Genomic DNA, 19,891 nt, shown 5'->3' with positions numbered 1-19,891 from the left:
AGCCAAAGGAGGTTGTGTGTCAGCTTTCCTGGACCCCCAGAATTTTCTAGTCTGGTAAGTGCACTTTTGTTTCTCTTCTTAAAAAAAAAAATTAAAAAAATCAGCCTCCACACAAGCCATGCATGAATGCTCAGTGTTGGGGGTTGATCAAACAGTGGGTTCAAGTGTGTGCAGTGCAGACACTATTGGAGAGACCAGCCTAAGGCTAAAAGTATTGGGTAACGTTATATTTAACAATGGTAACAAGTCAAAAGATATGAAGTATATTATTGCCACTTCTTGTTTTCTCTAATCACATAAAAGTAATTTAATTGTGAAATGTCATTTTATTATCAATTTTTCAGTATTGTATCTCACAAATAAATTTTGTACCATCTCTGATTTTTTAACAGCTTTGCAGAACAAACCTTTGTAGCAACAAATTACATTCTTTATTCTCTTAACAGTGTATTTAACTCATGTAAATGGCTGCTCTTTCTTTTCCCTATTACATTGAAGACATTACATTATTATTAGTATTACATTACCATCTTCCTATATCATTGAGGAACAGAAATGAAGGAACAGGAAAACTGTCGCCTGTTAGAAATAACAAAAGTCCTTCTTGTAGTCAATATTTTCTTCCAATTTATTTTTCTGTGTTCTACTACAGTCACTGCTGGTTTTTTCCAAAGGGACCATAAAGAAATTAGCCCTCTTTTTTCTTGAGAAGCCATAAATAAGTTACTGTAAAATTACCTGAAGTATTTTAAATGTTCCACTCACAGCTGGTCTTTTGTGAAGCAATGCAGTGTTCTTTACAGATCAAGGCACCTCAGCTCTCCTGGCTCTGGATCATTGCATTCTTCATTATTGTAACTAACTGTTCTATAATTTTTGCACTTAGGAAAAAAATGAAAACAAAGAAATAAGTTTTCTTAAGTCACTCTTTGGTGCATTTTGCCAAGACCCAGAAACACAGCTGAGACCCAGAAAAACAGAAATTACAGACTTTATAGGCATCAGACCATAGTATTCCTACAGTCTCTCCCATCCTGAGGCTATTGTCTCCGTTCTTTGCTTTGAAGCTGAAAACCCCAGCACCACTGATAATTCACTGTCCTTTCACCAGTCATGGGTGGGAGGACTGGCAGCCTTAGTAGTGCAAAATGAAACTCCTTCCTTCCAGAGAGTGAGCCTGTTAGTTAGCCAGCACTCCCAGGGCAAGAGCTATAGGCCAGAGCTCAGGTAAACATGAACACAAATACATACACACACCTTACAGCCTATGATCTGCTTGTATACAGCATTATGAACTGAAAACATGTATGGGCATAGGACTCTGGCTGTGAAGGCCACTACAGCACCTTTGCAATCACTATTACTTCATAAAGACATCTGGTCTAGTCTTGTAGAAACACATGTCAGCCCTGAAATAAAAATCAAAGAATCACAAATCCAGAAGCTCATCAGGTCCTATGCTCATATTTTGCAGCATTATAAAAATCAATTATTAATTATTTTTCTATTCACAGTAGTAACAGTCAAACATTTCCATTTGTGATCCATATGGATATATCTATCTCTGTATCACTAAAAAACCTCATTGATGAGATTATTCCAAAGTTGGCTGTACTGATGTATAATCCATAACTGTATTATATAACATGTATTATACAGTATGTTGTATAATAGAAGGAAAGTGTGTATAACATATTGTACATTAACTATTTAATACAGTTCTGCAGCAGTGCAGGTGCAGCTTTGGGTCTTACCACTTAACGGTTGGGGTGTATGGAATTCCAGCATCACAAAATGATAAGGTTGTACCTTGAGGGTTTTTAAGACAGAATTTGGAGTACTTATATTGTACTTCAGGAGCTTTGACAGTTTTTTATCTCTGTTATGTAAGTTCTGAGCTCTGATGATTTCAGTGTCCAGGTTTTATAAATGAGAGCTGCGGTCAGTAGCACCAGCCATGTTCTCATTGGGGACAGGAAGAATGCCAAGGTGCCGTATGTCCGCTGCAGGAAATAGCAGGAATAGACCTGCCAGGCCAGGAGCAGGACCATTGCCAGGTGAACAGGCACAGCCACGAGGCGGCGGATGTGACGGAGGTGGGAACGGAAGCTGTGGCCATGGCATCGCAGCAGCAGGCACCAGCACAGATAGGCCATCAATGGCAGGTTGAAAAACATCATCTGAAAGGAAAAGCGAAGAAAAATAAGACAGTGAGGAAGCCAAGGGTTCTGGGTAACATCTATGAAGGCTTAAAAGCGTATGCACAGATAAAGCTGCCCCATTCTAAGGGCTGAGTACAATTCCCAGAGATGGAATCTCAGGATGCATCTCCACGACTGCAGCTGATAAAGCTGGGACTGCCTGGGCCTGAGTCCCAGGCCAAGCATTCCTGCCATTCCCTTGCAGTAAGAGGCACTAACACACATCTGACATTTCCTGGAAATGATTCAGGGAGCCAGACTTAGCAAAAAATGAACATGGCAAAACCAAACAGTCTGTATGTCAGCTTAACTCTGACCCAGCCCACTGCAGTGTCCCACTGGTACAAAGGAGACACCATGAAGAAGGAGGCAATGCTGCTTTGATCCTCTATCTTAAATGCCAAGGAATGACACTTTGTCTTTCAGATTAATAGGGAAAACACTCCTGGGAAAACTGGACTCATGTGTGCTTAGAGAGTGACACCTACTGATCTGAAGAGTTATTAACACTGCAAGGGCTACCGTGGCCACTCAGTTTTTTGCTTAATTACATTGTGTGAGCCAAGGGCAAAACCAGAAAATTTATTGAAAATTTAGAGTTATAAATCTGTAGAGACAGCCTCTAATCCAGATATCCAGGGAGTCCAAAGCAACATCATTTTATTAGAGAAAAAGAGAAGTTTGTGAAAATAATGCACAACCTCCTTCCTTTCTTTAAATCTGCAGAAAGGTAAGAAAGAGCACTTGTAGTCAGGCATGGTCAATAATCTCTTTACTTACAAGACCTCTTTCTTTAAATCTATTTAAAAATGGTAAAAAGCCCCTGAGGGAAAAAGCGCTGGTTTTTAGCCTTTATTTTATAAATACTCACCTGTAAAATCCCAACCACAAATGTCATACTGCCCTGTAAGAAGGAACCACCAACAAACACTCCAAAGGAAAAACAGGCTCCCATCTGGCCATCTATCAGTTCACCTACAAACCATGGTCCTGCAAGAGAGGAAACCAAACATCACCATCAGGAAACAGAACAGAGACACAGCCCTTTCCCACATGGCCCTTTGTACCCTGAGACTTCCCTATTGCTTGTCCAGAGTAATCAGCCTCATTCAGCAAACAGCAGTCTGGTGTGAAAATACCACAGTTTGACAGGGTTGTGGCATGCAATGAAAATACTTTTGAATTAGTTTCATCTCTGTGACAATTTTCAACACCACACATAATATCTTCTTTATGAGAGAGGTGAAAAGGGTAGCTTTTTCCCAGAATTACAGTAAGATATATGAAAAATGTGGTCACAAACAATTCCAGCCTGGCTCAGCATAGAAATTAAAACAGGCAGGCTGCTCTGTGTTATACATGCTACACAGACTAGCAAGAAAATAGCTATTTCAGTAACATGTTAGCAGAGGAGAATAAGCTCAGTTTGTTAGCTCTAATGCTAACAATGAAAAAATAAGTGAAAACCAAACTGAATTTAAAAATAATCACTTTGCTTTCAGAGTAATTTAACAATCTAAGTGTTTAATTAATTAAGGGCTTCTAAGTTAGGCTCTTACAAATAAGCCTTTAGTCTCTTGGACATTAACTTTTAAAATTCCGCATAGCTTTTGTAACTTCAGTAGATTTTCCCTATTCTCCAAGATGTTAGAATTCTTAAATTTTCATCAGGATCTAATGTGTAATTTCAAAATACCAATTTATGTCCTCCAGTACTCTAGGCTACTTACCCAGAATGGTGTATAAATTCAGAACCAGAATTGAGTAATAGAAGGTGTTTGTTTTACTGAAGACATTAAGAGAATATGAAGTCAGAGTAAGTAATCCTGGCTTTCCTAAACAGAGACAACATTTAAGAAAAATACACTTAATTCAGTTTGCAACACCTTCCCCTGATATATATGTATGTATAATACTGGTCTTTCTGAAACAAATCTGCATATTATTTACTCATTATTTTAAATAAGGAATATAAAAATAATATTTGGTATGTCTACAGAAAAATGCAGAGGAATGCATTACTATTACTGTGATAACTGAAAGTAAACAACCAATAAATATAACAATCTATATCAAAAACAGCAGAGGAACCTGTCATTCTAAAGGAATACACTTACTGTATGTAAATAATACTGAACGACCATTCTATACCCAGAAAATGAAATTAGCTAGAATGAAAACCATGGAGAAAGTATGTATTAAATTAAAAGTAAGAGAATCAAAACAGTAACTTTGCAAACCCAGAAAGGTGGGTCAGCGTGGACTAGATTTGTTGGATTTCCTTTGATTAAATCTACTTTACTGAGGTCTGATAGCAGCTCAAAATTAAGTCTTGGCATTAAAATGACATTATTCTGACAAGTGTGTGATGTTAGCAGAAAAAAGCAGTAGTAGCTCTCTAACTGAAGCAGGCAATTCACAGATCAAGAGAACCTTCCTAAAAAGTTAGCTTGTAGACTTAAATCTATTATGTGGCCCTCTCACAAAGAATTAACCCCTAGGCAAGCTTCACCTTTGGAAATCAACAGCTCTAACAAGTTTGTTCACTAAGATGTCAAACATTTATCATGGTCCACATGGACCTAGATGACCACAGAGTCAGCTTTTTTAATATTTAGCTGCTGAGTTCCATAAATGCAACTGAAAATCTGATTCTTTTCTATGTAAGCAGTTGCTGTAGTTACCTCAGGATGCTACACAATTAGGAGTATACAGGAAGGTACAAACACTGACATGAATAGGAAGGGAGGTGGCTTCCAGAAAAATCTCATTAGTAAGGTGTGGTTCAAATGACTGTTTAAAGGATAAATACCATGAGCTTAATAGTAATAATTTTAATTTACTAGATGTATCAGAAAGTATCAAGTTATGACAGAAATGACCTTAATATTATTTTGAGAAAGACCCAATCCTGTTAGTGTTCTTTGCAAAAGTTAACAAATACTGTCTTTACAAAAGGAAATCTGTTTCTCCACTCAGGCAAGAGAGAATTCTGTAACAACTGTAGTGAAACAAGCACACATACAGAACTAATACAAAACAAAACAGTCTCTATGTATTGGATTCTTCAGTGAGAAAATTAAAATGAAACCTTGGACTTCAATCAACTTAACTTTTATTTAAACAATCAACTTAACTTTTGTTTAAACACCTGCTCAAGTTTCTAGTTTACTTTATTTGATATATTGGAGGTTTTCCAGCTTCCCTTAAAAGCGAAACAGCTTCTGAGAAACCAATCAAACCCCACAGTAGCAGATGTAAAATGCATATGGTGATTAACAGCACAGTTACTTACATATTGTTAGCACACAGGTCAACAGTAAAAAGTTTAGAGGAAAACAGAACTACTAAAAACCACAGGTAAACATTAGTTGATACCTTTGAGTGCTGGCTTTTGGAGGTGTCGGAAAACAACAAGCAAGGTAATCTGAATCAGCACAGTCAGTCCAAAGAGCACTCTGGCCTGAAAAGACAGTTTTGACTAAAAGCCAGCCCTGGAATAATTGCAGCCTTGGAGCATGCCTTATGGACACTGACATAATGGTATAAAGATTCTCTTTGAACACATATTCAAAGCTTGTTGGTGTCACTGAACTGAAGAGTAAAAAAGGAAACTGAAGAGTTTCTAAGATTTGTATTGTACTGACTTGAATTCTGCTCAATGTCTGAAAGCAATAGACCCAAATCTTTAAAAATAGAGTTTGTAAACACATCCATTGAAAAAGTGTAGTTACACTTCCAGGGCAAAACATTGTCTGAGCACTGTTCTGAAGAGAAATGCAGTTCAAGACATGGTGTAAAATGTCTGACTGATTAACAAACCTAAGAATAATTTTGAGCCAATTATGATAAGAACTACAATCACGTGGACTTTGTTACGTAGTTCTAGAAGTGCACCTAGGTTACTAAGACATGGCATCCTTCTTTGCATGTACTGAGCGGTAACACATCTGGATATGACCTGGCACTCACTAAAGTCAATGGGGATTTTGCCCTCCACTTCAGCTAGTTATAATGTCAGCAGCTGACAATGAGAATATTTGCAGCATTTTTTCCAGAAAACATATCACAACAGTTCACAGTGAATTTCTCTTCAATTTAATGTTTCCTTTTTCGACTATCTCCAGTAGCTCTTTTTCAATTTCTTGCTTGTACAAAATGTGTGTACACTTATACCCAAAAATGGATAATTGGGACTAAATCCAGGATGTCAACTGTTTGTATAAACCATTGTTGCACGTTTGTGGTTGAAGTGTGCAACTTGAAGTTTTGGAATTCCAACAGAATCATATCTGGAAAAAGTAACTGCATTCAAGTCTACGAGTTCTTCAGGAATTATGAAAAACCCTACTGCAGATTGGGAAACCAACATGAAGTAACAGCTGTTTTGCTGAAAGTACTTACTAGAACATAGTGGTCAGTGAGAAGAATAACAGATGACCAAAAGTCAAATCTAAGAGAGAGGTTTTCTTCCATACCAAATAAATGGCCCCGTGTGCCAGTTCTTCCTGAAGCATCCTAGATTGACATAAAATGAGAGCAATTACATAGCAATGGTACAAAAAACTGTCAAGTAAAGTTCATCATTATCATTGCAGCTTTTCTAGAAAGATAAAATTGATTGCTTCTCTGCATACTGTATTAAATTCCACCAACAAAGGGTTAATTACAGTCAATTCTGCAGTTTCAAGTAAATTGGTGATTATAAAATCATAATCTGAAAGTGCTACATTGAATTAGAGCCTGTCAGAGAGTCAGCAACTTAGGGAAGACTGTGACTGTTTACTGCCCCTCCCCACAATTGTTTTCTGAAGGTTCAATTCTAGGTAATAGCCCATATTAAAATATTTTCAAATTTTGTTGTGCTTAATTTCTGGTGTTTTGTCATAAACCCATATACACAAACAAACATTTGTTTATTGTTTTTTGTCATTTATTCAACACTTTGAGCAGTGTTCCAGATGTGGCCTGGCAAGCACTCAGTAGAGCAGGATAGTGACTTGTCTTGGCTGCTGATGCCCTTGTGGATGCACCCCAACATCCAGTAGATTTTCTCTGCTGCACCAGCACACTGTTCATTCACACTGAGCTTGTGGTCCACCAGGACACTGAGGTCCCTTTTCACAGAGCTGCTCCCCAGCCAGGCAGATCACAGCCTGTGCTGCACTCCTGGATTATGTTTTCCCAGGTGCAAGTACTTACACTTTTCTTTTATGAACTTCATAATGTTCTTCTTGGCCCACAATTTGCCCTTGATTAATTGGTATTGGGTTTTCCCAGTCATGTGCTTCATCTGACTTCAGAAAGCCCACCACAAGGATTTATTTCCTAATTTTCCCAGGGACTGAAGTAAGACTAAGGGGCCTATAATTTCCTGGATCCTCCCTTCATGCCTTCCTATACACAGGAGAGTCATTAGCCTTCTGCCAGTCTTCTGGGATGCCCCCTGATCTCTACAACTTCTCCAGGACTATGGAGAGTGGCCTCACAAGGATGTCAACCAGGTCTCTCAACACTCTGGAGTGGAAACTGTCAGCGCCCATTGATCTGTAGGATCAAGCTCCTGTGCCAGGTCTCACTCCAACTCTTCTTTCATTGACAGTGGGTCTCTGTTTGCATCAACCTTGATCCTTGTTTGCAAAGCCTGAGGCCCAGCACTGCTGGTAAAGACAGAGGTGAAGAAAGTGCTGAGAACCTCTGCCTTGTCAGAGCTTTTGGTGACTAATTCACTTCTGCTGTTTAACACCTGGCCAGTATTTTCCTTCTGTTGCTGCTTGTTGTTTATACACCTTTAGAACCATTTCTTGTAATTTTTGACATCTCTGGTTAATTTCAAGTTTGCACTTCTGTCATGTCTTATTCTACTTCTTATGAAAAATAATATTTCTTTCTTTATTCCAGCGGCTTTATGAATATTTTGGTGCTTAGCAGTCTATGTTTATTCCTTTATTAAAGCCTTTGGGTTTTGTAATCAGACAAATATGAAAGTAAGTCTGTCATCATGTATTTTGTTCCTAGTTATGTGAGCAGGAGGGTGACAGACAAGCCATGATGAGAAAAAAAAAATCAATACAAAGAATGCCAACAGGTACCTTACCTGGACAGTCACATCTATGTGATGGAACCCTTCACTGTAGTTTTGTGGGCTCCACTTCAGCACATAGAGAGGGCCAGACACCTGATGTGCATTCCCCAGGTGAACTCCATCTATGTAGACTTTGACAGAGATAATGACAGAAGGAGAGAATGCCAGAATTCTAAGGAGTAAATAAAGAGCAAAAGAAACAGATTTGTTACTGGACTTGCAGGTATGTCATTACTTCCTTAAGAAGAAGTCCCTAAAGGTTAAGCTGCCTTGTAGTAAAGAGTTCAAAAGATTTAGAAATTACAACAGTGAAATATCTGTAGGCTAATGGTAACATGGTAGGTTTTTCCTACAGTTAAAGACAAAGTAGTTCTGTATGGCACTACACAAAAGAGCAGGATAGAAAACTGGATGTGGAACAGATCAAAAAGTGGCAGAAGTTGTAAGGCCTTGACAGAAATAATTTTAGAACTCTTGCTTCAAAACATTTGCTAACACAAGTGGGATGCATCCTCCAGCACACATAGACACATAACCAAAGACTTGCAGATGTCTTCATAAAAAATTGCCAGGCTCTCTCTCTAAAGTCCTTTGTTGTTGGGAGTGGGGGTTTTTCCCTTGTTTTTTTTCCCCTTCTTTTATTTTTGCTAGTCAGAATATCACCTCTCAGAGTTTGTTACTGCATTTAGGACAAATGGAGTAGAATGCCAGATCTCAGATACCAACAAATGTATTGTCACCTGGCAGTAGTGCTTATATTCACAGAAACAGTGATACTAATACAGACTCAAAATATTGTAAGTGCAATTCCTTTCATTTCTGGTAATATGAATGGCATTACAGAGCATGTTTTAGTCAAATGAAGGTGTTTCATACAGTTATGGTGAATAAATCTACCAGTTCCTATATTTAATATAATCATAAGATTGTTCAGATAAGGTTCTGAATGGGAAACTGGAAAGTAATTAGGACATCTAGTAGGATACTGCTCCCTAACTGAAAAGTACGACAAACTTCTTTTTATTGTAACCCTGTGTATGCAGTATTTCAAGCAGATTAGTCTTACAGCAAATATAAAATGCTGAAAAGGGCCTAAAAATCTGAAATATAAATGTAAAAATTAAATAGATAAATAGATGAAAAGATGGAGAGATTTAAAATGAATATGAAAATTGGCAGATGCGTCTCATGTTTTAGTATATAAAGGATGTAGAATTGAAAAGATAAAGCTAAGAAGTCTGAAGTGAATAGAGAAAACATTTAGAAAAATACATAGACAAAATTCTGAAATTAGCAGAGTTGATGTGAACATGTGAGATAAATAACAGAGATTACATAACAATCTATGCATATTGATTACATATGAATCTATTTTAATTATATATTAATCGATCAAGTTTGGTTACATAAAGTTCGTTTGACCTTAGGGGAAATAACTGCATAAATAAAAAAACCCCATGAATTACTACTACCCCAACTTTTTATCACAGATATGATACAAAGCAAGCTCTCTGGAATGATCTTCCAGAGAAAAATTAATTCTGAGAACAGTAGACACACATATTAAAAAAAAGGTTTTGTGTATATACATATAATTAAATATTGTGAAATCAAGACATTACAGGGTACCTGATGTGAGTGGAATAAAGAATTTTGACTAGTGGTTCATGAGCAGAACTGCTGTAAAGGAAGGATTTAGGATTGGTGATGAGAACTACAGGCCACTCTTCAAAGTTGAGATCTGCGAAGCTGAGGAGGTCATGGTCAAACGCGAGGATCCTGTATCTATAATGAAAGGAAAGAAAGTTTGTTAATACAAACTGCTTTGTGAACAGCTGATTTCCACGCTCCTCAAGTTTCTAAAGAACCTGGCTTTATTTTCTATTTATTCTCTTCTGTAGTTGATCTTACATTCTCCAACTCTGCTATATTAACTGTACAGTTGCCTACCTCTGATGAGGTTAATTTTATTATAAATCATGGAAGCAGTACTCAAAGTTCCAAGTGTGAAGATCTATGGAATTTTGCACATGAATCAGACAGATGAACATTACATTAAAGAACTCAAATATAATGTACATTTCCATAGTGTCTGCGTAGGTACTCTAGTTCAGGAGAACGACCCCAGTGTGCTCCTCCCCTGTATTCATACCTGTATCTTTCTTTGGATTACTGCAGAATAAAAGCTAATATACTAATATACTAATAACTATCCACTCCACATAGCATCAGACACTTTTGGATATGCACGTAAGGTAACATTTCTCAGGACTATTTCTGTGTCAAGAATTCTAACAGCTATTGCAGAGCATGTGTATTTTGAAGTACTGATGCTGAATTTTACAACAATATATTTGTCTACATTTAATACTAAATACATACTATCTGGATACACATTTAGATGTCCCCTTTTTAGTTTTTAAATATCAAGAATTAATAAAAAATATTTAATTGATTAGCACACTGTTGATATGGGGAAAAATCCCAAACATACACACAAGGCCTTTTTTTCAAAAGCACTAATAATAATAATAACCAGTCAGGCTGATCTCATGCTTCTTTCAAGTGCACCACAGAGCATAAAAGAGAATCACAGTACAGTAGGTAGGTTTCATATAATAATTTGCCCATATGGGCTTTTCTCACCTCCTATTATCCATCCAGTCTCCCAGTTCAAGTTCCAGAGTGCCACCACGGTGTTGACTGTGCAAGACTGGCATCAGCCCACCCATTGTATGGAGATGTCCACATAAATACGCTGTGGCAGAACTAACAAGAATTGTGATTATTTGGGTGGGAAGGAAATATCACTGCAGAAAACCTGAAAAGTGAGAGACGAGCATGTGAAGACAGACAAGAAATGTACTTCATGCTGAAAACAGAGAGGGTAAGAAGATCTTACCTCATTAGTGTTCGTATTCCAGGGGATGGGGAGACGATTGTGGAGGTGGGGTAGTGGCCAAACCAGATAGTATGGTTGCTCTGTAGACTTTCTGTTGCCATCAAAGACAGCTCTGCCATTTGATTCTGAAACAGGCAGGTGACAAATCCATTTTGCTAAATAAATGTCTCACATTATAACTTAAAAACGTAAACACACTTATAGATGAACACAAATCTTTCAAACAATTTTTCTATATTTAAAAAAACCCAAACCTCCAAACAAACCACTACAGAAATAAAAGAGCCAGCAAAATGGAATGCAAAGACTTATACAATACCATGTTTAAAATCCCAAAAAAATTATAGGGTCTTTTAGGGCCTGGGCTGAGTGTGGCATCCACGCAGATGAATGAATAGTTCCCAAAAGAGGTAGTGTGGATGTAATGGAAAGAGCCATCTTTATGCCAGGCAGAGTATTTCCTAACAAAACAAGATGGAAATACTGCTGTTATGAAAGCTTGTACCCATGACAAACATGCATTGCTTTCTCTCTTTCCATTGACAACAGCTAATTTCACTATTTCTGACTAACAAAATTGAAGTGCTTTTGATACTTTATGCTAGATGGGAATTGTACATATCTTCCACTGGCAAAGACATGACATTTCAACTAATAGTACCACCTAAATTGCAATTCTGTAACTAAAATGATTGTGAGTTAATCTGAGAATCACTAAAATTCATTACATTTAGGTTGGGTGGTTTTTTTTTTTTTATTTCTTTTGGGGTTTAGGAGTGGGCCTTTTGTGTGCATTTGGGGTTTTTTAAGTTGTTTTAGTTTTGTTTTACTCCCTGCATGATTTGTAGAAACAAAAACATTCCTGAGTTCAGATTATGTGTATAATTTGAGCACAGCCATCCAGAAATCAGTTCATGTCCCTGTTCCTCCACCAATCAGAACAATAAAATTGCCAGAAATGTTGACCTGAATACAATACAAGCCAATATATTAAAAACAAGTTTTCAATACTTCTATGCTATAAAAACCCTTTCAAAATATTTTTAAGTTAGCAGTATCTTTATGAACATCATCAACTTAAACAAAATTTCTTCATTTAGTCCCACTTCGAGTATGTGTAACAGTTGATTAATCCTCTGCTAATGCTGTGAACATATAATAGGAACCTATGTTTTTGTGTAAAAATATTGTATTTCAATACAACCCATTGCCCTCTTTAATTTTAATGCATAATGAACACCAGAATGTGGTATTGAATAACTGTTTTTTCTAGCTTCTATTTTTATTTCTGCAAACAATTTTTGTAATTTTAATATTTTAAAATATATTTATATTTTTATATATTGAAAAAACAACTCCATTTCACTCTTCCATCTTCTTTCTCCTAGAGTGTGACTGAAAATTTTGTAGACATTGACAGATTTAACACACTCAATTACAAAACACAGAAAGGTAAGAGATAAGAAATCTGCACAAAGAATTCTCTATTTTCTCAATAGATTCTGCTCTAATAACTGACAATGCAAAAGACAGAGGGAATAGTAGATATGATCCTGGGCTAGAAGAAAATCAGTGAAAAAGCATATATGTAATAACTGAAAACAGAGTATTGTTTAGTGAATTTGACCTTGGATATAGCTGCATCTGTATGGTAAATAAAAGTACCTGTAATAATTCTGAACACTATCCAGGCGTGGAATGTTGAATGAATCTGTAAGGGAGTAAAAAAGGAAATAAGGAAATTTTCAGCTCAAATTGATCATTAGCCCCTCTACCTAACTAGGTAATGTTGAGATAAAGCAGTCTCAGCAGCTGCTGAAGAGCTACTTTTTAAAAGATGCATGATTGACAAGCAGACTAACTGTGCAGAGGAGACATTATGTACTCAATGCAGTTAAATGGCAATAGTTTTCTCATTCAAGTTTCAATTCAAAAATAAAGGCATTGTGGGAATATAAATTGTTATTTAGCAGCCAAAAACTAAACCTGTCTCCATTTTGACCACAGAACTTTTCAAGAGCTTTTCTGGACTGGATGCATGCTCTGTAAGTAAGACTTAACTCTTTCATGGAAAATAAGGAGCATCTCATCTAGAGAACAGCATGTGTAGAACAGACATCAGCTTGGGGAGGTCTGTACTGCAACAACTCCACTTCTCCTAATTAATGCTGCTAACAGAAGCCTAACAGGAAAATGAGTATATATGACAAAGCATGCACTTTCCCCCCTCCCAGGGCAGCTTCCTGTACAGCCTGTTTATACAGCCTACACGACTGTCAGCTTGTGTTTGAATGCTTACAGTGTGGCAACAGCTGATGATCTAAACTCCCATGACTCCCTTCTATTCAAAAGAAACCAAATTTCCTTTAGCTGCTGGACATGTGACACCCTTTAAACTTAAACCTGTGAGGGGGAAGTCTACGAAAAGTAAATTGAAACCGTTTCTTCAGTATGGTAAGATTACAGTTTGCCCCTCCATTAAATAATGTGGTATATAAAATAATGATATGGAAACTAACCTCTGAAGTCATGTTCTACCACTTGCCAGGTAAAAGACTCTTACCTCTCTGGTACTAAAACTCACTTCAGTAAGAGCTTGTAAACAGTGTGTCCCCAGTAGACGTGGATGGTAAGCCCTTCTCCTAATTCATGAATACTAACACACTAGTGAGTACTAACATTTTACCTCTATATTCTGTGATCTGCAATCACAGGAAAGACAGAAATGTTTCATTTTCTTCTTACCATGATTCCCTTTGATGTCTATCCACTTGGTTTTTTCCATGACCCTTGATCTCTTCAGGATTGACTGATAAGTTTTCCACTCATCTTCTACCTGCTCAGATCCCAGTTTATCTCTTGTCTTAGCATCTGTCAGATCACCTGAGAGTGTACAAAGGTGAGATATAACTAGAGGCCTACATAGCTTATACAATTACTGTAACTAGACAAGCATGCCATCCCTGCCTCCAAGTCTAAGTGGCTGCAGGCCTGGGTGCAATCTGCATGTTTCTGTATCTGGTCCACATGATCAGCGTAAATGCCTTCCAATGCAGATGCAGCAACCTCATCAGACATCTATTGACCACATCACTGCAGCACTTTCACTAATTAGATAATAACTTTCTGTAGAAGCAAAACTCCAGGTCTAGCATTAAGATTCTAAAACCTTGCATACAGTAACGGCTTAAAGTTTTCTCAATTATCTTGTCAAAACTTCATCTATTTCAATAGCAAGCTGTCAAATGAAGTGGCAAGGCTTATTTCACCTCTCATGTTCAAATGGAAACCAGCAATAAAATCCTACATTAATTCACAGGTGAATTTCATACAAATGAACAGCGATTGTTCTGAGGGGGGAACTGTATCTTAATGGCTAACTACAGACATTGCTCACTTCTGTAATTTCCAACATAAAGAATGTAGAATCATGACCAGGGCAAGAGGGAAGATAGCTCCTAGCAAGGGCTATGATGCAGCAACACCTACTGGGAAAACATTAGCTATCTTGTGTGATTGTGTCTGTTATGTATAGAACACACTAAACTCACTGAAGAAACTGAATGCTCAATAAAATAATAATAATTCCCTTGTTGAGAAGTTTGTTTTTTTCAGCTTCTAGCAGTCTCCCTTCAGCTGCAATTCAGTTTCTATTGCTTAAGATATGTTTAAAGTTCTCTCTTGACATCCTACAATTTTGCCTATTTGCTGCTCCTTTGACAGTCCACTCAACAGGAAATTTACACTTTTCAACTGCTTACCTGTTGCTAGAACAAGTGCTGGCTGAATTACATCAATTGTTTCTGAACAAAATTTCTCAAAGTCAGGAGCTCGTTTGGGATCCCGAAATTTGCTGATATGAATATCTGACACCTGCAAAAGAGAAGACTGAAACACTGCCCCAAGTAAAAGGGTTATTGCTACCCAGGCTGTTCTGCAAAGCCAAGTATACATTAGAATGCAACATAAGAGCAGTCACAGTGATTCATGTCAGTGTAAGGGACACAGGGAGAAACAAAAGTGGGTGACTAGGGAGAAGGAAAGCAGAACAAGCAAATGATATTGCAACTCTAACCCCTAAAATCACATTTACATCAAGAAAATTTCCTTAAAACTAGGAGCATACAAAAGCATGAGGAAATACTTAGGTATCCACAGTAAATTGTGATGGCTGCAAGTGGCCTGTTACCTTTCAAATTCTGGCAGTTTCTATGCAATACAGTGGTCCTGCTGCAAGTAAGAATACAAAGCAGTTCTGCAAAGCAATAGGTTAAAGCTACCTAGAACTTGAAATGTACTGAAAATTTATTTTATACCCGGTGTGACATTTCCAGTAGCTGAGTGAAAGGATTTTTAACATCCTATCCAAGCATTTTAATGGATCAAACAAGTGTGTTTAGATCCCATTCCACGTGCCTTCAAGAAGGCAAATATTGCCTAAGAAATGATGATATGACTTGTATGTAACTGTAGAAGATGCTGTTAATTTCTGAATCAGTGAAAGCCCTCACATCAAAAGAGCCATTTGGGGAGAGTAAGAAATGTAAGATTTTTCTATTTTTTTATATCTGTGGCTTTTCGGTACTGTACAAAAAAACCCTTATGTATTGCTTCAATTCCACTTTCCATTCTACTTCAGTCAATTAATTAATTGTCCTCCTTGGTTTGAACAAATGGTATTTGATGCTCAAAAAGCAGTAAGCAAATGGTCATCTGACAATATCACTTGGAAAGAAAAACATTTAACTTTTACATTCAGTTTAATAAACCTGTTCTCATAAAGCTTGTAGTTTTTGAAAAATCCAGATAAAATATCTTGGAGAAAAATGATTTACTTCTACTTATTCAGTCATCTGTATACGAAGAAAAAATTACCTGAACACAGTTTTTAAATTCTGCTTAGGAAAACTCCCCATTCCAAATTACATGGAATTTTTGCCTAGATCAGAATTGCATGCTAAAAAAGGCAAACACTTTTAGATAACTTTATCTTCACTTTCATTGATGTATTCAAACTAGTGTGAGGCAAAGAGCACAGCAAAACTACCTTGATACATCAAACCTCATTTAATCATTGACAACAATACAACTTGTTTTGCTTCTTTTCAGCCTGTGGATTTGCAATTAATTTATCTCAGCAATCAAACACAGAAAATCAAAACTTCTACAGTTTTCATTCTTGAGAAAAAACAGTCTTACAAAAAACCTTAGTCATGCTCTACCAGTAGCTACAGCAAATGTAAATTTCCAACCTTACAGCAGAGAGTGGTTTGGAAGTCTAATTTCCTACAGTGACCTTGCCACTTTTCTTCCCCAGGAGTTTAAGATTTTTAAAAGGGTTCAACTTGTAATTTCTAAGAGTTACAGTGTCTCGGGACTTCTGAGAGCTGGGACTAAGTTTCTTTCATCATTAACAGCCATGACATATGAAGATCTCAGAAGTGGAGCTTCTTCCCTTTTTTTTTTAAATTTTGAATTCATTTCAGATGATATCCCAGTGGATAAAGAAAAGATAAAAAGTGGGCAAGATGAAAAGCTTGAAATGCTCTTATTTACTTTCCAAAATGTAGGTGAAAGCCCATTTGCTGCTCCTTCCCCTCCCTCTGACCGATGCGGATACTTGGCCTCTCATTGCATCATAGGCTGTTACTTTCATTAAAATCGGTTGGAAGAGATTTAGGGGTGAGAAGAAATCACTGTCAACATTCCTTATCTCTAGCAAAGATGTGGTTCAGGAGAGGCGGGTGTTAACAAAGGAGAATTATAAGGACTAGAGCAACAGTAGAATGCTTTCAGCTGAGAGAAATGGGAGAAATAATTAAATGCTTGTCAAATGCTGAACTAGAGTGTCTATTTGGCAGTGGGTAAGAAAGGAAATTCTGCTACAATAAAGATGGATGAGCCATTAATAGAAGATTAAAGTAGAAAGACTGTGATTTAGTTCCTTTAAGAAGAGATAGTCTTGTGCTTGGGAAGAAAAACAAGGCAGGAACTGCTGGGGAACATCTTGAGCTCTATTCAGTGACCTAGGCTAGACCTGTGGAATCACCAGGGAGCCTGAAGCCTGGTTCCCATAACATCATCAGGCACAATGCTGGATTTGGTGCTTGATTAGTTCCCAAGTTAGGTCAATGATAAAGCAGCTGTTAAAGGGCACATCTGAAAGAGAACATAACCACTTGAAAGTAAAGCCAAGTCTCAAATTAGCTGTGCTGTGACCTATCCTCGGGAGAACTCCACTTGAAGTGACACAGCCAGAGAGAACACAGCAAGAGAAACATGGGCCCGTGCATGCTGCTTGTCAGTATAGCTCTGCAGCTGCTATATGCTGCTCTGACTCTTCACACAAGACAGCAGCTCAGGACAGGGGCTTTCCTTACATTATTTCAAGCATATCTCTTGATACTTGTACTCTGCAGTAAAAATAAGCCTTAAGTCACTTAAGGAAAAATTACTGGAAAAAAAATTATACCACCTATTAGAGAGAACCAAAGGACCAAATATATGCCAGCTTGTCCACTAAGAGCACTGCCTGCAGCTAATAAAGTCAGGCAAAGTGTTCTTGGGATTGAGAATGAAAACAAAACGGTAAAAGCAGCTATTTGTTAGAAGGAAATGCACAGCAATCCCTGGGACGTTTCAGCCATAGATGAACTATGAATACGTAAACATCTTTGTGGCTAGTTCTACACCAAGTGCTTTGGGAATACTCTGGGGAGAAGAGTCAGAAGAAGCCACAGAAACCCTAAGACGTGACAGTTTGCTTCCAGGACAATGCCAGGTCAAACTGGATTTTATGTTTAACCTGGAAACAAAGCAGTGTATATTTAACCTTCTGAATACTAGCACAGTACCTTCTACTGCTATAAGTCAGTAAAACTATTTCTTAGCCACACAACTTTTCTGAGTTTTTGGATGGGGAAAGGGACAGGCAGGGCCTGCATTTCTCCCTCCCCAGGATATTAGATAATACCGCATCAGATACTGATGCAATATATAGGGTAGTGTAATAATTGGGTGATTTTTAATTACCAACTTCCACTACACACATCTGTGTGATAAGGAAACTTCTCTGTGCAACCATCGAGGAGCCACTGTGGCAGTCACTCACACTACCTGAGACCGAGGCCCCTTCACAGCTACACCCTTCACACTCACAGTTAGACCAGGTTTCCTTGCCAGCTGTGCCCTAGGTTTCCCATAGCAGGGTCTCAGACTTCGGGATCATTAAAATAATTTAATCTTGGTGCAGTAATTAACAAAATAACAGTTTGACTTGGGTACCTCTGAGAAGGTGCCCCAAAGAAAGGAATCCCCGGGCTTTTATACCCTCACAGTCTAAAAGCAGGCAAGTCTGGGAGTCATGGGCTCCTGCCGTCTCTGAGTGTCCTGGCCGGGCCACAGAACCCCGTGCCCTGTGCCCTCCGCCGCGTAAAGGGTTGGGCAGGTCCCGGCCTTTCGTCTCGGGCTCCCGCCCCCCAGAGCTCAGCCTGTAGCCAGGCCAGCCCTGCAGCTGCACATCGAGCTGCCAGCAGTGAACATATTCTTCAATACGTTCAGTGCCCGCGACCTACGGGGCAGCCTGCCCAAACGCCTGTAACCTGGGCTTGGCTGCGCGCCTCCGCCGTGCCCGCGCTCGGCCGCCCCTGGCTCCCCCGGGCCCCGCTCACCTGCACGACCCAGAGCAGGTTGGCGGCGGCCGCCCCGGGCGCGGGCTGCGGGGCCCAGCGGCGGCGCTGCCCCGGGGCCGGCGGCGCCCCCGGCGGCCCGTACCAGTCCAGCAGCAGCGCCACGGCGGCCGCCGCCAGCAGCCCCGCCGCCAGCCCCAGCATCGTGCGCCGCGCCGCCACCGCGCCCGCCCCGGGCGAGCCCCGCGCCTGCCAGCCCCAGCACTTCCGCGTCCACCTCTCCGGCGGCCGGGCCGGCCCGCGCTCGGCCGCGCTCGGCTCGGAGGACCGATGCCAGCGGCGCCAGGGGTGGGCGCTCCCCTTGTGCTGGAGGGTTTGTCCGGCGAGGCCGGGGGACCCCGGCTCTCCCTCCGCTGCCTGGGCCCTGAGCGCTCCCGCGTTCCCCTCCAGCCGCAGGGGTGCCTGGAAATGCCTAGGTTAAAGCAGAACGAAACCCAGGCGTACGAAGAGATCCGCGTCTCATCCTGCTTCCTTACAAATACAGCATGAAAACTTTCGCTTTTTCTCCTTACGGTATTATTATTCTGCCTGCTCGGAAATCTAGGCAGTTGACCTATTTTGCTCCTGACAGAAGTCTTTTTATGGTATTTTGAATTTTTTTTTTTTATATATGTACCACAATTTTAAACCTTTCTATAGCAAGTGCACAGTTTCATAATTGCTATTCTTTGCTATCAACTCAGTTTACTAACTGCTGCCCATTTACTGTTGAGATTTTTTCTTCCCATCTTAAGTATGAGTTTAGGTGAAAAAGCTTCTGTTTCTTCACGTCACTCTTTGTTATTTAACATAATATTCTCAAACAACTTCAGGTATTAGAAGTTTCTAATTCAATGTTGTTTAGTTGTAATTATATTTTCTCATATAATTTGTCATAGGACACAGATTTAATTTTTAGCATTGATAATTATTAGTTTTAATTGATCAAGAAAAAACATTTTTCAGATCAATTAGACTGCATTAATATAAGACATGTCTTTTTAGATGTTCTTCATAATTTAGTTACTCTTTTGCA

General features: G+C 38.9%; 1 protein-coding gene across 2 annotated transcripts; it reads right to left on the bottom strand.

Moving 5' to 3' along the window:
• Nucleotides 1-408: 408 nt before the first annotated feature.
• On the bottom strand, nucleotides 409-18,945 carry TMEM62 (transmembrane protein 62). 2 transcript variants are annotated; one of them, XM_036385006.2, is made up of 14 exons: nucleotides 18,859-18,945; nucleotides 14,950-15,061; nucleotides 13,934-14,071; nucleotides 12,854-12,899; nucleotides 11,508-11,649; nucleotides 11,189-11,313; nucleotides 10,933-11,055; nucleotides 9,916-10,071; nucleotides 8,299-8,458; nucleotides 6,606-6,719; nucleotides 5,580-5,664; nucleotides 3,932-4,036; nucleotides 3,073-3,191; nucleotides 409-2,180 (listed from the first exon to the last, which is right to left on the bottom strand). In XM_036385006.2, exons 3-14 carry the CDS (start codon nucleotides 13,971-13,973, stop codon nucleotides 1,854-1,856), a joined length of 1,542 nt encoding a protein of 513 aa, XP_036240899.1. In that variant the 5' UTR covers nucleotides 13,974-14,071; nucleotides 14,950-15,061; nucleotides 18,859-18,945; the 3' UTR covers nucleotides 409-1,853. The 2 variants fall into 2 exon arrangements, with proteins under 2 accessions (XP_036240899.1, XP_036240900.1); XM_036385007.2 differs by lacking the exon at nucleotides 18,859-18,945 and having other exon boundaries at nucleotides 14,950-16,384.
• Between the last annotated feature and the right edge of the window lie 946 nt (nucleotides 18,946-19,891).

The sequence above is a fragment of the Molothrus ater genome, chromosome 6, assembly GCF_012460135.2.
Source record: "Molothrus ater isolate BHLD 08-10-18 breed brown headed cowbird chromosome 6, BPBGC_Mater_1.1, whole genome shotgun sequence".
NCBI lineage: Eukaryota > Metazoa > Chordata > Aves > Passeriformes > Icteridae > Molothrus > Molothrus ater.
This window is presented reverse-complemented; position numbering and strand designations above follow the sequence as displayed.

What these genes read in the sequence shown, in the direction of transcription:
- TMEM62 (XM_036385007.2), bottom strand. Translation starts at nt 15,142, where the DNA reads ATGTATACTTGGCTTTGCAGAACAGCCTGGGTAGCAATAACCCTTTTA. An exon ending in AGACATCAAAGGGAATCATG is followed by an intron (nt 12,900 to 13,933) that starts GTAAGAAGAAAA and finishes ACTCCCTTACAG; the next exon opens with ATTCATTCAACATTCCACGC. An exon ending in TTTTTGGGATTTTAAACATG is followed by an intron (nt 11,314 to 11,507) that starts GTATTGTATAAG and finishes TGCCTGTTTCAG; the next exon opens with AATCAAATGGCAGAGCTGTC.